The sequence below is a fragment of the Pistacia vera genome, unplaced genomic scaffold (genome assembly GCF_008641045.1).
Source record: "Pistacia vera cultivar Batoury unplaced genomic scaffold, PisVer_v2 Contig40, whole genome shotgun sequence".
Classification (NCBI taxonomy): domain Eukaryota; kingdom Viridiplantae; phylum Streptophyta; class Magnoliopsida; order Sapindales; family Anacardiaceae; genus Pistacia; species Pistacia vera.
This window is the reverse complement of record NW_022196224.1, coordinates 3,442,128-3,461,738: the sequence shown is the minus strand read 5'-3', so window position 1 is coordinate 3,461,738 and position 19,611 is coordinate 3,442,128. Positions and strand designations below refer to the sequence as shown.

Here is a 19,611-nt window from a genome sequence, read left to right as displayed (position 1 = left end):
TATTGGGGGTTAAAAGAAATTATTCAAAAATTAATAATAAAAATAATATTATATTAATATTTAAAAAGAGGGCAATTTAGTAATTTAAATAACATATCCACCAATTTATTCCCTCTAACCAAACATATTAATATAATATATCCACCAACTAACCAAACACATTTTTTAAAAGATTCCTAGTAATCTTGAAGGTCATATAAGATTCCAGTAATCCAATATTCCTAGTAATCTAACATTCCCTGAACCAAACGTCCCCTAAAAGTTTTAAAATTTATATATATGAATATTAATTTCACCACTTGAAATTAAATATATACCTTTGTCTGGTCCCATTTATTTATCAAATTTTATCTTTTGGCACACAAATATCATTTACTAATTTGACCAATGGTCTTGATCATTATTCTCCTGATTTCTAACACAACTTGACTAATACAATCATCAATATTCAATGCAAATCGGATAAATATTTTCTTGTTCATGATTTTGCTAATTTGAATTATTATTATTTGTATTCAAATTAAAAATACAACCTTAAACACCTGTTCAAAATGTCAAATAACAAATGACTTGTAGCAGTCTGATAATACCATCTTATTTGGTGTTGAAGTAATTATGTAAAGGAGACAAGGGTATTAAAGGTCAAGAAATTGGATGAAAGGTCACCTTTCAAAAGCCCCTAATGTTTTGGTCATTTTATTTGACCCGCAAAGTATTTGAATATTTTAAAGGGTATAACAGTATTAGTTGGTTTGTCGCTCTCAAGGTCTTGTAGTGTTTCGTTTGAATTGGCCCATTCATTTAAGCTCTGAGTTATTTTATTTTATTAATTTTTTTCAGTTCTTTTATATTGTTTTACTAGTCTCATATTTCAAATTATATAATGGGTTTTCATAATCTTTTATTAAATAGGACACTAATATCTTATATTTTATACTATCACATTATTACTTGACATATTAACCAATCTCATATTTAAATAAACCAGTTCTACGTTTAATATTATTTTCATTCAATATATCAAACTCCCAACTCCTAGATTATTAATTGAAAGCAAATTAAATCTTAATTTGATTGAACATGACTATCAACTGACGAAAATTGTTAACTATGTTAATTATCTAGTTGTCCTTCCAATTCTATTTTTCCCGATTCACTACCTTTAATTTCGATTAACTTGTGGTGAAAATTATGATTTTTGAAGCTTGAGGGATTCAATAATGATGAGAGATCTTGTCCTGCTTACTTTAAAACAATCAAAGGTGAAGACTCATCTACTTTGGTAATTAAAACAATCCAACTCGACTCTTTTTTGCAGAATAGAATTAATCAATATGTAGTCAGTTGTTTTCTTCAATATCAGATTCTATGTATGGTCATGTAGCTAAGTGATGAACTTAATTAATTTGATATATGAATTACACTTGAGCGTCATTTTGTTATAGAATCCAAGGCTAAAACTATGCATCTTAGGAACATCTCAATGAAGTTAGATTGCCGCTTTCAAAGTTTTGTTTTGTTTTTTTGGTTGAATAAAATGACTTATAAGAGCTGTTATAATTGAGGACATCATAAATCACAATAATTTAAGATGCAAAATTGGGATATCAACTTTGTAATTATAACATTATTACAATATTTAATTAATATATTATGATGTGAATTATTTGTTTCGATGTCACATTTTTCTCTTTAGGTTGATCTCATGATTACTATAGAAATTATAAATAAACCACAAACAAAAAATCTAAACTAGAAAAATGACCGGTCAAGATTTTAATATCTTTTAAAGTTATATGCAAATTTAAAAAAAAAAAAAAAAAAAGTCTAAATGGATATTCTATTGGAATGTTTTAATTTCTTCATTTTTTGTTGGTTCGTAGAACAGTATTTAGAAAAAAGTGTAGGCTGCCTTTGGCCCCTCCTTGATGTTGATGGTTTGGCTCACTAAGTTAATATAATTAAATACAATTCTCTTAACAATTTAGCAGCCATCTCTACAAAGTCATGTTTCGTTAACCCTTAAGAGGAAAAAGCAGGGGGTTACAAAATCACTTACGCAAGTCAGTAAGAGACAAGCTGTGCCCATCCCTGATCCTTATAAAACTGGTTATTAACACGATACAAATTTGCGAAGCCAAAGTTTGCTCATAATTAAGAACAAAACAGAAAATTAAGATGAGTCGTCAACATATTTTGGCTATACCATTTCCTGCACAAGGCCATGTAATTCCTTTACTGGAGCTTTCACAGTGCTTAGTTAAACATGGCTTCAGAGTCACATTTGTCAACACAGATCATAATCACAACCGAGTCATCAATGCTTTACAGAAAAGTTATACTGAGGATGAAATCCATCTGGTATCAATTCCAGACGGAATGGAACCGTGGGAAGATAGAAATGATATGGCCAGGTTAATTGAAGCAATGCCGAAGGTGATGCCTGGGGAACTGGAGAAGCTCATAGAAGAGATCGACAGAGTGGAAGAAGAAAAGATTGTTTGTGTGATTGCAGACGCGGGTACTATTGGATTTGCCAATAGAGTTGCAGAGAAGATGAAAATTAAGAAGGCTGCATTTTGGTCCTTAGCAGCTGCAAGTCTGGCCTTGCTTTACAATGTTCCGAAGATGATTGATGAAGGAATCATTGACAGTGATGGTAACGCACTCTCACTCGTTTCTGTTCTTTTGTATTTTGTTGCAAATTTAAGGAACTTAATGACACACAAATTAAGGAATACTACTAGTATTATATTACTGGTTAACGCCTGAAATCGGCAACTTGGGAACTTGATCCCAAGGTGCTTGGCTCTTTTCCCCACAACATCACTAATATTATTTTTTGCTCTAAAAGGGATCCGACTCACAACTTCTGTTAAGAAAACCAACGCTTAAAATAATTAATAAACTGAAGAAGATAATTACATCTTTAGATTTATTCAGTGTTCTAATATAAGGTAGGCCAAGCATGCAGTTATCTATTTCTTTTATGTTCACTTTCTGTTAATTCCAGGAACTCCAATCAAGAAACAAATGATTCAGCTCGCTCAAAATATGCCTGAAATCGACAGTACAAACTTTCTTTGGGCCAACATGGGTGGCGGCTTAGCTTTCCAGAAGAAAATCTTTCATTATTTAGAGAATATCACAGAAGCTGTGAAAGTGGCAGACTGGCTCATTTGCAACTCAACATCAGATTTTGAACCTGAAGCGTTCACCTTGGTTCCAAATATTCTTTCAATAGGACCTCTTTTGGCAAGCAATCGACAAGGAAATTCAGCAGGGTACTTCTGGCAAGAAGACTCAACTTGCTTGAAATGGCTAGATCAACAGCAGCCTAACTCAGTCATTTATGTTGCATTTGGCAGCTTCACTGTTATAGACAAGATCCAATTCCAAGAGCTGGCACTAGGACTTGAACTCACCAACAGGCCGTTCTTATGGGTTGTGAGGCCAGATATTACTGATGATGCAAACGAAGCCTACCCAGAAGGGTTTCAAGACAGGGTAGCCAATCGTGGCAAAATGGTGGGTTGGGCTCCACAACAGAAGGTTTTGAGTCATCCTTCCATTGCCTTTTTTTTTAGCCATTGTGGTTGGAATTCCACCATGGAAGGTGCAAGCAATGGGCTTCCTTTCTTGTGCTGGCCATACTTCGGCGACCAATTTATTAATGAGAGCTACATTTGTGATATTTGGAAGGTGGGATTAAAGTTTCACAGGGACGAAAGTGGTATCATTACACGAGAAGAAATTAAGACTAAGGTGGATCAAGTGGTTGGTGATGAAGATTTTAAAGCAAGAGCTTTGGAACTCGAGGAAACTGCATTGAAAAGTGTCAAAGACGGCGGCCTTTCTGACAAGACTTTCAAGAAGTTCATTGAATGGATAAGGTCATAGGAACCTGGCCATGCTTGTTAGAATTAATATTTCAAGATTAATTTGTTGTGACTTCTGCTTTTTCAAAATAATCTATGTGATTGATTAATTGTTGGAAATTTGCCTTCAATATTGCAACTCACACTCAAACAAGATACTTTGGAGAGTAAGAAAATGAATAATAAAACAAGATAAAATGGTAGAGACACAATACTTAAATTGAATTGAATTCAAATTCTTGACCATAAACGTTAACAAAGACCCAAACTTGCTCTTTAAATAGGAAATAAAATGCCTAGTGCTTAATTTCTTAAGCCTAAAGAAATGGAAGTAATTCCACTAAATATTCCATGACTCCATAATTAACTACACCATGACTCCATGACTCCACTAACATAAAAATAGGATTTGATTAACCATTACATTTCATCACTCCTCCTTGATGTGAAACCAGATACGCCAAGTAGATTCCTAAATTTCACGAACTTGGAGTAAGGGAGAGCTTTGGTAAAACCATCAACAACTTGTTCAATGGTTGGACAATACTTCATCACAATTTTTCTTCCTGCAACAACATCTCTGATGAAGTGGTGACGAAGTTCAATGTGTTTGGTTCTCCCGTAGAAAACTGGATTTTTTGTCATTGAAATAGTTGCCTTGTTATCACAATAAATCTCTGTGGGATGCTGTTGATCTTGTTGTATATCAGCAAGAGTTCTCTTCATCCAAACAGCTTGACAAACAGTTGCAGTTGCAGTGGTATATCAGCTTCCGATGACGATAATGCTATGGTAGCTTGTTTCTTCGAACTCCGGGAGCAACAACTAAGACTAAAAATATAACCACTTATGCTCTTTTTATCATCTACAAAACCAGCCCAATCATTGTCAGTAAAACCAACTAATTTAAAATCAGAGATTGGTTTATACCAAATGCCATAGTCTGCAGTTGCATAGATGTAACGGAGGACCCGTTTGGTTACTCCAAGATGATGCTTCGAAGGATTGTGCATGAATCTGGAGACTAAACTGACAGGAAACATAACATCTGAACAAGTTTGAGTCAAATACATCAACCCACCAATAATGCTTCTAAACCACTTCTCATCAACTTTTGTTGTACCATCATTCATGACCAGCTTCTCACAAGTATTCATAGGTGTAGTAACAACTTTGCAATTCAACATATTAAATTTCTTAAGCAAATGTACAATATACTTTTCTTGTGAAATAAAAATGCCATGCTTTCTTTGTTGAATGTGAAGACCAAGAAAATAATGTAGCAACCCAAATCGGTCATATCAAACTCATGCATCATGCTTTCTTTATATTCTTTAATAATAATATTAGTAGAACCAATGTCTATAATGTCATCCATATAAATGCAAACAATAAGCACATCCTTACAGTTCACCTTCACATACAAGTGTCGAACTGGTCGTTACGACCACAAAATTAAACCTAAATACCGTAGTTAGCGGTAAGTAGGGTCGAATCCACAGAGAGTAAGACAAATGACCTAATGTATATTTAAGTAGCGGAAATGAAATTGACAAATTGATTAATTAAACTAAACAAACTAAATGCAAATAATAAAAGCGTGAAATTAAAATTAATGAAGACTTTATAATAAAAACGCCGCTAAGGTTTTGGTTCAACACGAGACCAACTCACACAATTATCCTCCATCCTCTATGATCCCCTAAGCCTACAAGGCAAGGTAAGTCAATGAAATGGCTTGCCGACACTCTAGGTATAATCTATCCTGTCTCACCCGATCACTCAAGTTCGATTGGTTAAAGACTATCATTGATGGCCACAAACACTACAAGAAAATACCACTAGTTGGTACGTGATTAACAAATATAATTTGTCAACACGTATCATCCAATCAACCCACTTCACAATAAACACAACAACAGTAGAAATGACATTAAATCCGAAACACAACTCAATTACAATCGATGCGAAGTAATGAAAAGCAATATTCATCATTTAATTATCTCAAACCAACGTCTATCATTCTGTAAGTTCTATGAAAACATTTAATCACAATGGACAACTATATTCATCACAAGTTATGCTCAAACCATATTATAGTATCGCAATCAAACATGAAACGAAAACAAATATAATTCGAAACACAATACTACCAAATGTTCTACAATCGGGTTCATCCAACTAGTCGAGAGCTGATGAGGAGAGTAGTGGAGTCAATCTCGATCTCGCTTATGCCGTAACAGACAACCGGGAACTCAGCCGCTCATAGTGGTGTCAACGGAGGCTAAAACGGTGCAAATGAAGCTGATCATGGCAGAGGAAGTAACCGACAGCGATATGATGTGAAGAAGGGGTGAAAACGACCAACAGATAGCTCGAAATACGAACAGTCACAATCGTCGGAATATGTTAGTTTTTCGACGAGTCTTTCAGAAAATGGTGGCAGAAATGGATCCGAAGGTACCATTGGAAAGCTCTGGTGATGGGGAGTTCAGATCAGGTCTTGGGGAGATGAAAGGTCATCGAAAATGGGAGAGATCGCAGCTGGAAGGTGAAGAGGCATGACAGCAGTGATGGCGGATTCCGTCGTTTTTGGTGGCAGTTGAAGCTTGGAATGGATAAATCCGACTATGGGGAAGCTAGATCAACCACCAGGGAAGTGCAACGTCATCAAAGGTCTCCAAAAAATGTCGAAATCATGGTTGGAATGTGAAACATCGCGGCGACAAAATGCGTGATCGCAGTGGTGATACAGGACGATGATGATCGGTGCAAAGAGACGATGAACCGTCGTCAGAGCTTGATCGGAGAAGGTGAAGGGTTTTGGTGGGCGACAACCACCAATCTGCGACGTTGCACTGCATTTTTATACAAAATATGGCAAATTTCCATTTGATCCCTGCATGATTGAAAAGTAACAAAATTAACCCCAAGTTTTATGAAATTTGACCCTGAATGGCATAAATGAGACAACATTAACCCTAGAAAATAAATTACATCCTAATATCAACTTACACAATCTCAAATTTCAATCCAAACATGCCAAATTAGTAATAAAAACTCAAAATATGATTTTTATACATAAATTCATAATTTCTCTTAATTATCTCAATAAGATTTCATTTTAATCACACATAGAGTCTTTTTATCACCAAAATAGAGTCACTTTCATGACTCTAACAACAAGGTAAGCTCACTATCACTTTGAAGAAAACCATTTTGCTGGAGATAAGAATCAAGTTTGCCGTACCATGCTCTTGGTACTTGCTTGAGACCGTAGAGAGCCTTCTTCAACTTATAAATTTTCTCTTCCTTGCCAGCAATAACAAAACCTTGTGGTTGATCTACATACACATCTTCATTCAAAGCACCATTTAAAAATGCAGATTTGACGTCAAACTGATAAATATTCCATCTCATTTGAGCTGCTAATGCCACAATAATCCTCATAGTTTCAAATCTAGCAACAGGAGAAAACGTTTCAAAATAATCAACCCCATGCTGTTGTATGTACCCCTTTACGACCAACCTTGCCTTGTACTTCTACACACTCACATCAGCATGATACTTCACCTTGTAGACCCATTTCATGCCAATAGCATTCTTCCCCTATAGCAAGTCCACGAGCTCCCATGTGTTGTTTCTTTCAGTGGCTACCAATTCCTCCTTCGTGGATTTCTCCCAGTCTTCATTTCCAACAGCACTTGTGGGCTTTACAACAATAAGAGAATAAATATCTCTCAAGGACTAAAAATTCCTTGGAAGGGTTTCACTGTCAGGGGATGATTGACCACCATTACTTTCAGACTCTGAAGGTTGATTCGAGGTTGTCAGGCTCTCTATTGGAGACGATAGAGGTGACATCGTCTACTCCCCTAGTTGTACTGATTCTGGAAACACTTGCATAAGGGGTAAGTGTTGATTTTCTTCATTGTTCCACTGCCACCTGCTACTTTCATCAAACACAACATCTCTACCAATAATTAACTTCTTTGTGTTAAGATTATACAAACAATAACCTTTTGTTTCATCACCATACCCAACAAAGATACAATTTTCATTCCTTTTTATCCATCTCAACATGATTGCTTGAGTCAATTAAAACATATGCAACACAACCAAAAATTTTCAGACCACTTACATTGGGCTTAATCTTCCACCATGCCTCATAAGGTATTTTACTTCTCACTACCTTGGTTGGAGAAATGTTAAGAAGATGAATTGATGTAGCTACTACTTCAGCCCAGAAATCATTGGGTAGCTTCTTCTAAATCAATAGACTTCCTACCATTTCTACTATCGTTTGATTTTTCCTCTCGACAATGCCATTTTGCTCTTGAATTTTCCTCACTGTTAGCTACCTACAAATGCCCATTTCTTTGCAAAACAAAGTGAACTCATCAGATAAAAATTCTCCCCCTCCGTCTGTTCTGAGAGTTTTTATTGCACAACCACTTTGCTTTTTTGCAAAAGCTTTGAACTCCTTAAACTTTTTAAATGCCTCTAAAATCTGACCAAGAAAAAACACCCAACTCATAAGAGAAAAATCATCAGTAAACAAAAGAAAATATTTACTCTTGTTCAAAGACAACGTTCTCATTGGCCCACAAATGTCAACATGAACCAACTCCAAAGGCATCTTGGCTCTCCAAGCTTCCCAACTAGAAATGTCAACTTGTGTTGCTTTCAATAGACACAACCTTCACAAACACTATTAGAAACAACAATAGATGGCAGCCCTAACACCATATTTTTCCGACTCAACAATTTCAGCCCATTAAAATGAAAATATCCATATCTCAAATGCCAAAGATGATGATTATCATTAACACTAGCAACCAAAGCATAATCCTCCAGACATGATAATTCAAGAGGGAACATTTTACTTCCAGTCATGTGGACCTTAACAGTAGTCCTCTTAGAAGTTTTTATTTCACACACTAAGCAACTGACCCACACTAAGCAAGTTATGCGCTAAACCAGGAATGAAATAAACATATGGATCAATATTTCAATACTTGACTTTGTTTTTACCACAATAGTTTCCTTTCCTTCAATTTGAACTGCTGTGCCATCTTTAAGCTAAACTTTAAGTCGAACTGAGTCATCCATCGAACAAAAAATGCTTTTTTGTCTAGTCATATGGTTACTGCAACCACTATCTAGGAATCAAACGTCATTCTTACTTATATTATGATTCAAATAGGTAAGAAACAAACTACCTTCCTCTTAATTCCCTTCGACAAAATTTGTTTGTTTGTTGCTTGCCTTTTTCTTTCTCCCAGCACTTTGTTGCAATGTGTCCACTTTTCCCTCAGTTATAACATTTATGCCTTCTATAATCCTTCCTTTCATTTTACTGCCTCAAGTCTTGTCCTTCATTTTGGTGTCTTCCCGCCTCTTCCATGTCCACGATAACTTCCTCTACCTTGGCCTCTTCTTGACTGTTGTCTTTGGCCAAAGTTACCTTCTTCAAAATTTTCCTTGCTCGGGATCTCCACCTTGGATTGAAAGGCATGCTCTAGATTCTTTTCTGCTGACCTATTAATTCTTTCTTCATATGCTAAAGAGAACCCATTAGTGCAGTAACTAAACCAACATGATCATTCTCTTCACAACATGTCCTTACACTCCTCTATGGCTATCACGACATGATCATTCTCTTCATCATGCTTAAAACTATCCAAACCACTATTCTCTTCATCAACCTTACAAATGACTAAACCAACTCAAGGACATCTACTCTTTGAATTAACCAAAAAGCTATTGATGTAATAGGGTTGGTCTAAATCAACTATTTTAATAAAAATAATTGTTTTCTTATCAGTTTTGGTAGCATAGTGCAAGTTTAGTAACATTCAAGATTTATGATAAAGCTTATGGAAAAATCCCCATACCTTGAAAAATAGAAGTTTTAGCAATCATAAATAACATCCAAAATAAATTCAAAAGGATCATTCACCTTTATCTATATTAGTCCACTTATTATATCCATTCTCCTTACATGTCTACTTCTCCCTAATCATTTGATCCTCAATAAACACCATGATGGAAAATTGGTCATCGTTATCATCAATAAGGAAATTTCTCTTGATATCCTAACATAACTTTGTACGTATTTAACTAATTCAAGTACAAACTTTTACTTAATTTCTTAACCAGATAATAATGTAACACTTTAAACTTTAGTATCCAATATCTTTGGGTTTGCAGAGTATTAGATATTTTGAGCATGATGAAGTATTATGCAGCACATTGAGTCAAAACTTTACATACAAAGTTTGTATATTTCATGATACCTTGTTTTCCTATCAACAATTTCAATGCTTATAGGATCTTGCTGAAGAGTCTTCACTCTATTCCCCTTGAGTCTCGCCCTTGCCAGTTGGGGAGACTTTGTTCTTGTGGCATCCACCATTTATACTCCGGAGCCACTCAACAAAATCCCCAATGTTTATTTGACCACCAAGACTTGGGAAATCAGGCTCAAAGAGACCAAGTGCCATTCTTGAAGATCCTCTCTCGAGGGTTTATGTTAATGAAGTGGCCAAGAAGCTGCCACAATGTCTAAACTTCATGAATATCGCGTCAAGGAAATAGCAAAATCTAAACTTCATGACCAACGCTGTATATCAAACCCTTTATTCTAATGCTTCCTCCTTTTGCTGTCTAAGGGCAAATAACAGAAAATAAAATTAGTATAAAACCTTTACATTAGGAAAGAGAACTTAGAACTAGATTAGTTTATATAAAATAAAATGGCCATTGTCAACGGCTAGATCTTTGGTCGTAGATCTGGCCATTTCTAATTAGATCCATGAAATGGTAGGATCGGCGCATGACCAGCCAGATCGAGCCAGTCGTGGGCCATTTTGGTGACTTCTGACCACCATCTGGTGGTGGTGGTGGTGGCCGAATGCCGGCAATAGTTGGGTGGGTGGAGATGTTTTTGTTAATTTATAAACTTTTATTGAGAAAATAAATTGTTAAATGTTTTGAGTTGAATAGAATAGGATTAGATTTTGTGTTGAATAGAAAAGTAATTATTTCATTGGATTGGATTGGATTGGATAGTAGGATAGGATAGTGTTAAAATATTATAATAAGAGTAATGCTACATGTACAAAGAAATCTTATAAAGATTTATTTACAAAGTGATGTGGCAAGAAATGAAAAGAAGAGTGAACACAAAAAGTCAAACTTATCATATTTACTCTTCCATTCATTTCTTGTCACATCACTTTGTACATAAATCTTTGTAAGATTTCTTTGTGTATCTAGCATTATTATTAAAACAAACGCAGCCAATAATAATATGGCATTTTTGTTTTCTTAGTTTTTCCCATGTGAGATTACTTAGTATTATAATCACCTGTTTCATTTGGAAAATAATAATTTTCTTATAAGAGGTTTTTTGGATAATTTTAAAAAGGGTTATTTGATATTTTTAAGGGGGTTTTTAATATTTTTCTTAAATAAATAAATTTAAATCATAAGCAATCTCACATTCTTTTCCATTTGTGTCAACACTCAATCAATTTTAAAAATTATATAAAACATATTTTCTTATATTTAAATATCAAAATGTCTCAAAATTTTGCATATACATTGATATTCTAATATTAATCAAAGCATGTTTTAAAGGAATTATTTTCCATGTATATATTCGAGTATGGATCCTAAGAAACAATTATAATACTCCTTGCTTAATAATATTGAAACCCCAAGGGTTGTTTTTGATATTTTCCATAGTTTTCTCCGCAATAACCTTTAGTCATAAGCCATAAGTTCATATTACAAGAGATTTCACAAGAGTTTGCAATAAAAGAATTTGATGAAATGAAATCAAGTAAAAAAATAATCACATACAAGAAAAAAATGACATCCTTTAAATAAGTTCACAAAGGAGGAAATAGAAACTTTAACTTAACCTAGTATCATCATCTTGTTAAACAAAATACACAAAATCTTCGCATTACGAGAAATGTGAACCACACTTGACATTAAGAAAAGTTATGATCTTCCACTTTGTCTCTCTGATGGAAAGTGATGAGGACCACTTTCTAATTTAGTCCTAGATCTTAAATAATGAGTTTCCATTTTCGTATAAGGTTTTTGAAAAAAGGGGCAATGAGTGATACTGCTCAATTAACAAATGGCTTTTTCAATTCAAGAGAAACCTGCAAGAACATTTCTAATTTTGCTCAAAATGTTGCCTATATGGAAATTTGTTCAATGAATCAACTTTGCAGGAGTATTATCTTGAGAGCCTAAAACAAAATTTGGTAAAAAGCAAAAAACAATTTTTTTTCCGGGCTCTAGCTGTAATGCAAAACAACAATAAAGCAAACGCTGCTTAGCTGTAAGTCTAAAATGTTTCCATGGCAAGCATGGTGCCATTTTTTCCTTTTTCAGAGTTCAAAATGTTGCCTATACTGGAAAAGGAAATCCTTATGCAGACAGGCCAAGCCTTTAGACCTTTGATCATTCAATTCTCCTAATATAGTCCAAAATTAATATTGATATTAAGAATAGTTATGGCTTTGTTTTTTCTTAATATTGATATAATAACTAAACATCCATAAACTATATACATAATCCTTGCATGCTAAAAACACCATTTAAATTGGTAAAAAAAATAAATAAATAAATTGTACCAAAAGAGATGTTAAGATTTGTACAAGCTTCAGTAAGACGTTGAACTCTTCAAATTGATGCCAAAAAGCTCAAAGTATTGAAGCTAATGCAAACTTATTAAGAATCTTCCATAAGGCACAACATAATCGATCAGATATAACAAAGTTATTGTGCAACTGTTATGCATAATTAAATCACACATAAAGGGCAGGGCCTGGAATGGTGATTATATTAAGTGTGAGATGGTAGTGTTCTGCAAATGAAGAAGACAGGAACAAGAGAGAGCAAATGACTTGTGTTTTACCTACATTAAGTATCAGAGAGGAAAATTCCAGTAGTCGGCTTTCCAGATTTGGGACAAATTTTCAAATTTATTTTAAAGGACTTGTGTCTTGTCTTCTAATTTATTTAAAAAGAAGAAATGAAGAAGAAGAAGCACCCTGTGATAATGAATTTGGTTGAGACAAAAGTGATTATGGAATTTATTTAAAGGATCTTCTAATACATCATTTGAAACTACATTTCTCTTGAACATAAATGGACTATAACCAATAAGATTGTTTTGCACAAATGGCTAAAGCTTTAAATTGTAAAGAAAAATGAGCATCATGAAGGTAATTATGCAGTGACTAGGGACAATAAGGAACAGAGCAAACTAAATATAAACTTACAAACGAGCAACGATGAATAAAATTCTTATAAGCACTTGCACATGGGAAAAAATATTCAAGTTTATTCACAAGAGGTCTATATATTCTTTTGTACAATCAACAATTCCCATGCTAACAATATCATGTAGCATTTGTTATGGATACAACACAACAAATGATAACTAAAACTTAAAACAACCGATGGCTTACATTCAGGGAAGAGCCAATGTGGTAGAGGGCAGAAAATCACAGATAAGAGCCACTCAGTAGTACCATCCTCCAAGTTAAAAGTCATTGCATACTTCTCCGCACAACCACTTGTCTTCAATTAATACCATGATCTCAAATCAAGCATCATCAGTGGAGACAACCACAATATGAGAACAATTACTCACCAGTCCCTTTGTTGTCATTATGACTTTTTATTATTCAATTCCTTATCCCAGAGGGTGCCTCTTCAACTTCATGAGTATTGAAGATTTCAAGAAAGGTTTGACCGTCTAGATTGAAGAGTATTACAGATTTCAAGAAGGGTTTTACCGTTTGGATTGAAGTTGGTGAGTTCTTGACACCATGGCCAAAGGTGGGTGGAAGGAGGTAGTTGGAGCCAATTAACTGCCTTCATACGAAATGTATCCTCGGCTTTCAAAGATAAAACTGGATTGTAGTGAAACAATAGGTTCTGGTCTGACAGCAATTATGGGAGAGGTTTTTCTAGAAAGAAAGGATGCTAGCCAAGATAGAGATGTTAATCATGCGAGTCTGACTCTACCGGTGTTGAGAAAACTATTTATTCACGGGACGGCTTGAAACCGTTTATCAGATGGCCTTCATAAAATCCCTAACATCAAACAAGAGGGGACTTTTCCACAAACTCATGGAGAAAAAAGATATTATAATAGACCCAACTTGGAAAAGATAAGAGCAACTCAGTAGGAGAATCATATCTTTGCAATGCATATAATTTACAAAAGGTTCAAACATGGCTGAGTTAGTATAGTTATATTCCATTCTGTGAGGAATAAATCTCATCAATGATCTTTTAAAGTCAGCTACAACCACAAGTGTTGTAAATGTAGTATGCTGTTTTCATGCAATTACATTCCACACCAGCGTAATAGTATTTGAGTGAAAGAGACAGATATTTACTTATATAAATCTGGAGCAGTGGAGACCAGTCTGAGTGCAATTTGGATTGAACTGCCTACAAGTGTATTCTCGGCTATCAATTATGAATAATCAGAAAAAGAAGAAGAAGACTCTTCTTGGTGCTTAGTAGAATTGTGTTTGGCTTTGGCTTTAACCTTTTTAGGGTTAGCCTCAATGGCATTGATTTTTTTATAAAGTTTATAGGACTTGATCCATGGAAGGGCGACTTTTGGGGTCAGATTCTAGACATTTTACCATAAATTCACCAGCTTGGGACGTCGCTTTTGCAGGGTACTGCCCTTCTAGCCTTGGGTCCATTATCTTCTTCAGCTTTCTTTTGTCCGAAAGAGATAGCTTTGCGTAGTCCACCAAGTTGTGCTCACCAGAGGGACGATTGGTGTCAAGAGCCCGTAATCCTATCAACATTAATTCCAGCAAGACGCCGAAGAACCCATATACATCACTTCTAACATATAGATGTCCTGCCATCCAATTCCGGTTCAAATTGTTATCAATTGTTCAATAATCATAAGAAAAAAGATATGTTATTTTTATATATTTATTTTTGGGTATAAAAAACAATTAGGAATGTTGCAACATATACTGGAGCTGCATAACCATACACATCACTTCTAACATATAGGTGTCCTGAACCCACATGATTGTTATTCATTTTGCGATTCTTCAACATGATTGGACTTATCTAAAGAAAACTATTCTCTGGACCCAAAAAAAAAAAAAAAAAAAATCAGTATAAAACTCAAGATTATGAATAATTATTTAAATCTCCATACAAATTTATGAACATTATAAATGATATATAGCAAATCTAGATAGGAAACAAACTTAACTTGTAATAGGCCCTGGTTGGAAAAGATAAGAGCAACTCAATAGCAGTATCACGTCTTTCGGATGCGTCTTCATCCGTGAGACAATCCAGTTTACCAAAGTGTTCGATCATGGCGAGTTGGTGCTTTGGTAAAGTTTAGTATGATGCTATAAGGATTTTATGGAAAACGAAAGAGTAAAGTTTGGTAGAATTTCCTTTACACCACTATATTTTTTCTAACTTACTTAAAACCCCTTTGTTTCAAATATTAAAAAAAGTCCATTTTTTAAATTATATACAACAATTTTTAATATTTAAATATTAAAATACATCTCAAAATTTTGAATTATTCCTTGATATTTTAAAATTAATCAAAACATGATTTAGTAGAGTTATTTCTTAAGTATATACTCTAAGTCTAGATCCTAAGAAACTGACCTTGGTTCGAATCTAAATGCGCTTCAATTTACTTGGAGGGTTTTTGCCAAGCTTACTCTCAACTTAATAATAATTTAGACTTTACTCAATTAAATTTTGAAAAGTAGCATTTTTTCAATTTCTGGAAAATTCAGATTTATTATTATATCTTAGATGTAGTTATTATTTTTAGTTTTTCTTATTTAGTAATTTTTAGAGGATAAAATGATGAGTCACTTTCTAATTTAATCTTAGATCTTAACACCAACGGGACATTGATATTAAGAGAGAAAGCTAGGACAGTGAGTGGGATTAGATACCCCAATAGTCCTAACCATAAATTTAGATATGTGTGTATCAACCCGTACAATGTTGTAGCTAACGCGTTAAGTAACCCGCCTAAGGAGTACGTTCGTAATGAACTATGGCTCAGAGAAGAGAGAGCTCATGATGTTTGAAACTGTTATGGCTGAAAATATAGGGCTGACACAAGACTCAGTCAACATGAAAAGTTAGAGCTTAGGTAGGCTCGTAGCCAGTTAGAAGCAGCCACGTCGCGTGGTGACATGAGCAGCACATTCTGTCAGTAAAGTGGGTGCGCGCCAGACCAGCCAGAAGCTGTGGTGATTCCACGTGTCCAATCCCTGCGCCAAATCGCGTAAATCACTCTAGAAGGTGGGCAATGTGACATAAAGAAGGATTTACACGGATAATCCCACCAACTCACAGATTTAGTAATGATAACCTTAATCCATCCCACTATAAATAGAGAGCATTTAAGAGATTAGCTACTCTCTCTCAAGAATATAGAGCATTCTCTCTCTTGTACAATCATTTGTAAGTCAGTCCGCTAACGCGACCTGACCTCTATCGTTAATACAAAAATCAGTAGACGTAGAACTTACTTCCTTAGCATCCGAACCACTTTAAATGTTTTTTCCCATTCCATTTACTCTCATTTTTCACATTCACGTGTGTCTTCTAGGCCTACTTAGCATTTCACATGTGCGTTTGATTGGTGTCAAAATCACGCATCAACAGTTTGACGCTAGAAGTAGGGCCTGATTTAGTGTTCATCCTTCATCAGGAGAATCTCTAACTTACTGGTCCTACAACAGCAAATGGCCCGCTAACCTGAACCCGAGTGAACCAACCAGGGTGTTGAGGGGATACCCCAAGTCCAGGAAGACAACTCTTCCGAGATACCTTCGGTTTCACAAAATATCGCGGGGGATATCCCAAGTTCACAACTTGACCTTGCCATTATGAGCTCTTAGAAGGGTTCAACAATACCCTTCAGACGGTTAACCAAAGGTTGGACCGTTTAGACCAGGGCGTGCCGCCTAAATCAGCTGGGGTGGTGCAACAGCCAAAAACGCCTACAAGTCGTGCGAAAACGCAACAAAGGGAGATAGCCCGTGCCACGACCACTGCAGCGCGTTGGAGAAAGGGTAAGCAAGTGGTAAAAAACGGGCCTAAGGGCTCTAAAGGGCCGACGAACACCGACCATGTCCCGAATAGAATACCAGTGGTGTTAAGACTTGGTGAAAGGACGCAGCCCGAGCCGTCCCATGCCACGTCGCATATACACCCCCATAAAAGTGTTGGGCGGGACAATTCTTATTATCGCCAGTAAAATAATCCTGATCGTCATCGTGCGGGAGGTTCCCACACTTCGTGGGGCGGTTCGTATCACCACGAAGGTCGTGAAAATTCCCCTCATTGTTCATCGCCATCACACGGCTCTAGCCAGCGTGTGTCGAGAGCAGCCAGAACTACCAGCCGAGGCAAAGAGGAATCCGACCTCTAGACTTTCCTCAACCGTAATCGCAAGGATCAAACTCGTATGGGTGAAAGCAATCCCCAAATGGCTCCACTACCTCAGATTGAAGAGTTACAGCGAGCTCTAGACCGACTAAGAGCTCAGCAAAATGAGCAAGGGCAGGTCGCGTTTGTGTCCCCTTTTTCTCCCGAAGTGCTAGCCGTTCCACTCCCATCAAGATTTAAGATGCCCGACAAGCGGGCGTTCCATGGAAATTCTAATCCGCATGATCATTTATATGAATTCAATGACCTAATGGAGCTTTACCAGGTCTCAGATCTGGAGAAGCACCATTGTTTGGTAGTAACTTTAACCTCTCATGCCAAACGGTGGTTCAGGTCGCTCCCAGCGGGATCGATCAGCTTGTGGCCTTAGATGAGCGCGATGTTCCTAAGGCACTTCCAAGCGAACGCCTTTGAGCTACCTCAGCAAATAAGGCAAGAGATGGATGAATCCCTCAAGTCTTATATCGACCGATTTCACATAGAACTCAAAGGTAGCTCACACTCCATAAGAGTCCGTTTGGACTCTCATCATAGCAGGAGTTCGTCCACAAACCGACTTGTGGAAAGAGTTACAGGCTGAGGATGATGTTTCCCTCACCCAATTCTATAACCTTGCGGAGAAGTACCTCCGGATTAAAAATTCAGTGGCGGCGCTCCACCGCCGCAACCCCAACGCTTCAGGCAGTACGTCTGGTCAAGGGGAGAGTAGGAGAGTTGATCGCAAATAGGCTACTGACGATCAATGAAAAGGAAAGAAACCTCGCTATGAGCCCAAAAAGTCTTATGCTCTTGTTCCTCGTCGCGATCGCGACAAAAATCAATATACACCTTTGAATGCATCTGTATCGACTATTCTTAACAAATCAGAAGAAACCAGCCTTCTCGGAGAGCCTAAGCCCATGAAAAATCCCCCGTCAGCTAGAAATAGTAAAAAATACTGTCGCTTTCATCGGATAACGGGCATCACATCGGGATAACGGGCATCACACGGATGAGTGCCGAGCTCTCAAACAGGCAATCGAAGACCTCATCAAAAAGGGGCATTTCAAAGAATATATCGATCACTCTACTCTCGCACAAGAGAAAAGTTAAGGGAACAAGGAAAGAAGCGTCGTGATCGCAAAGACATATGCAGTGTCAACATGATCTTTGGAGGGCTACACCTCGCGGGGAACACGCGAGGTGCCCAGGAAAGATATGCTCGCCCAGCCTATCACGACCCTATCGGTGTGATGAGCACAACGCAGTGACCATAAAAGGTTCGCAGGGAGGAGGAAATTACCTTCTTCGAAAAGGATGCAGCTTATTTGCATCATCCCCACGATGATGCTCTTGTAATCACGCCCCTCATAGGGCACCATAATGTCCACAGAATGTTGGTGGATAACGGAAGTGCTATGAACATCTTGTTCTAGACAGCTTTCGAAAGAATGAACTTGGACGAGGCCAACCTGAAGCACGCCTCGATCCCCCTATATGGTTTTACAAGGGATCACTTGATCCCCAAAGGAACGATCTTGCTCCCAGTCATGCTGGGTGACTTTGACGAAGTGACCAAGGTTACTGAATTCTTAGTAGTGGATTGCCCATCCGCTTTTAATGGAATCTTGGGGCGACTTCTGCTGAGAAACTTCAAGGCAGTCACTTCGATATACCATCTGAAGATGAAGTTCCCCACCCCGACGAGGATATGGGAAGTTAGCAGATCTCAGCGTGCATCTTGCGACTGTTACGTAAAAGTAGTACAAATGACGTGCAAAGGGAAGGGTATCTCGCGTGGCATTCCCTGACAGGCTATGGCGATCAACCGGATAGAGCCACAGCCTGGCCCAGCCGAGGATAATATAGATCCTTGAATTCAGGAATGCCCTTCTAGTGGGCCAGTTGAGGATCTGTCTAAGGTATCGGTCGACCAGAGCGAGCTGAGCAGAGTATCGGTCGACTAGAGCGAGCTGAACAGAGTGTTAAGGATTGGGAGCAATCTTAACCCCCAGCTCGCCTCCAAGCTGACTAGCTTCCTCAAAGAGAATATCGATGTGTTCACTTGGTCGCACGCAGATATGTCAGGATCAGCCTGAATATCATCTGCCATGCATTAAACATCGACAGTGAAGCCAAGCCAGTTCGCCAAAAAAGAAAAGCGATGGATCCGGAGCGATATGCCGCCTTAAAACTAGAGGTGGATAACCTCCTTCAAAACGGATCCATCCGAGAAACGCTTTAC

The 19,611-nt window shown here is 36.9% G+C and overlaps 2 protein-coding genes across 3 annotated transcripts; one reads left to right on the top strand and one right to left on the bottom strand.

The window, feature by feature from the left end:
* Positions 1-2,148: 2,148 nt before the first annotated feature.
* Positions 2,149-3,946, top strand: LOC116141514 (UDP-glycosyltransferase 83A1-like). 2 transcript variants are annotated; one of them, XM_031427020.1, is made up of 3 exons: positions 2,149-2,659; positions 3,014-3,284; positions 3,369-3,946. In XM_031427020.1, the coding sequence occupies exons 1-3, from the start codon at positions 2,179-2,181 to the stop codon at positions 3,898-3,900; spliced, it is 1,284 nt and encodes a 427-aa protein (XP_031282880.1). In that variant the 5' UTR covers positions 2,149-2,178; the 3' UTR covers positions 3,901-3,946. The 2 variants fall into 2 exon arrangements, with proteins under 2 accessions (XP_031282880.1, XP_031282879.1); XM_031427019.1 differs by having other exon boundaries at positions 3,014-3,946.
* A 654-nt stretch (positions 3,947-4,600) lies between these two features.
* LOC116141686 (secreted RxLR effector protein 161-like) lies at positions 4,601-5,035 on the bottom strand. The gene has a single exon (XM_031427161.1). It carries the CDS (start codon positions 5,033-5,035, stop codon positions 4,601-4,603), a length of 435 nt encoding a protein of 144 aa, XP_031283021.1.
* Positions 5,036-19,611: the final 14,576 nt, after the last annotated feature.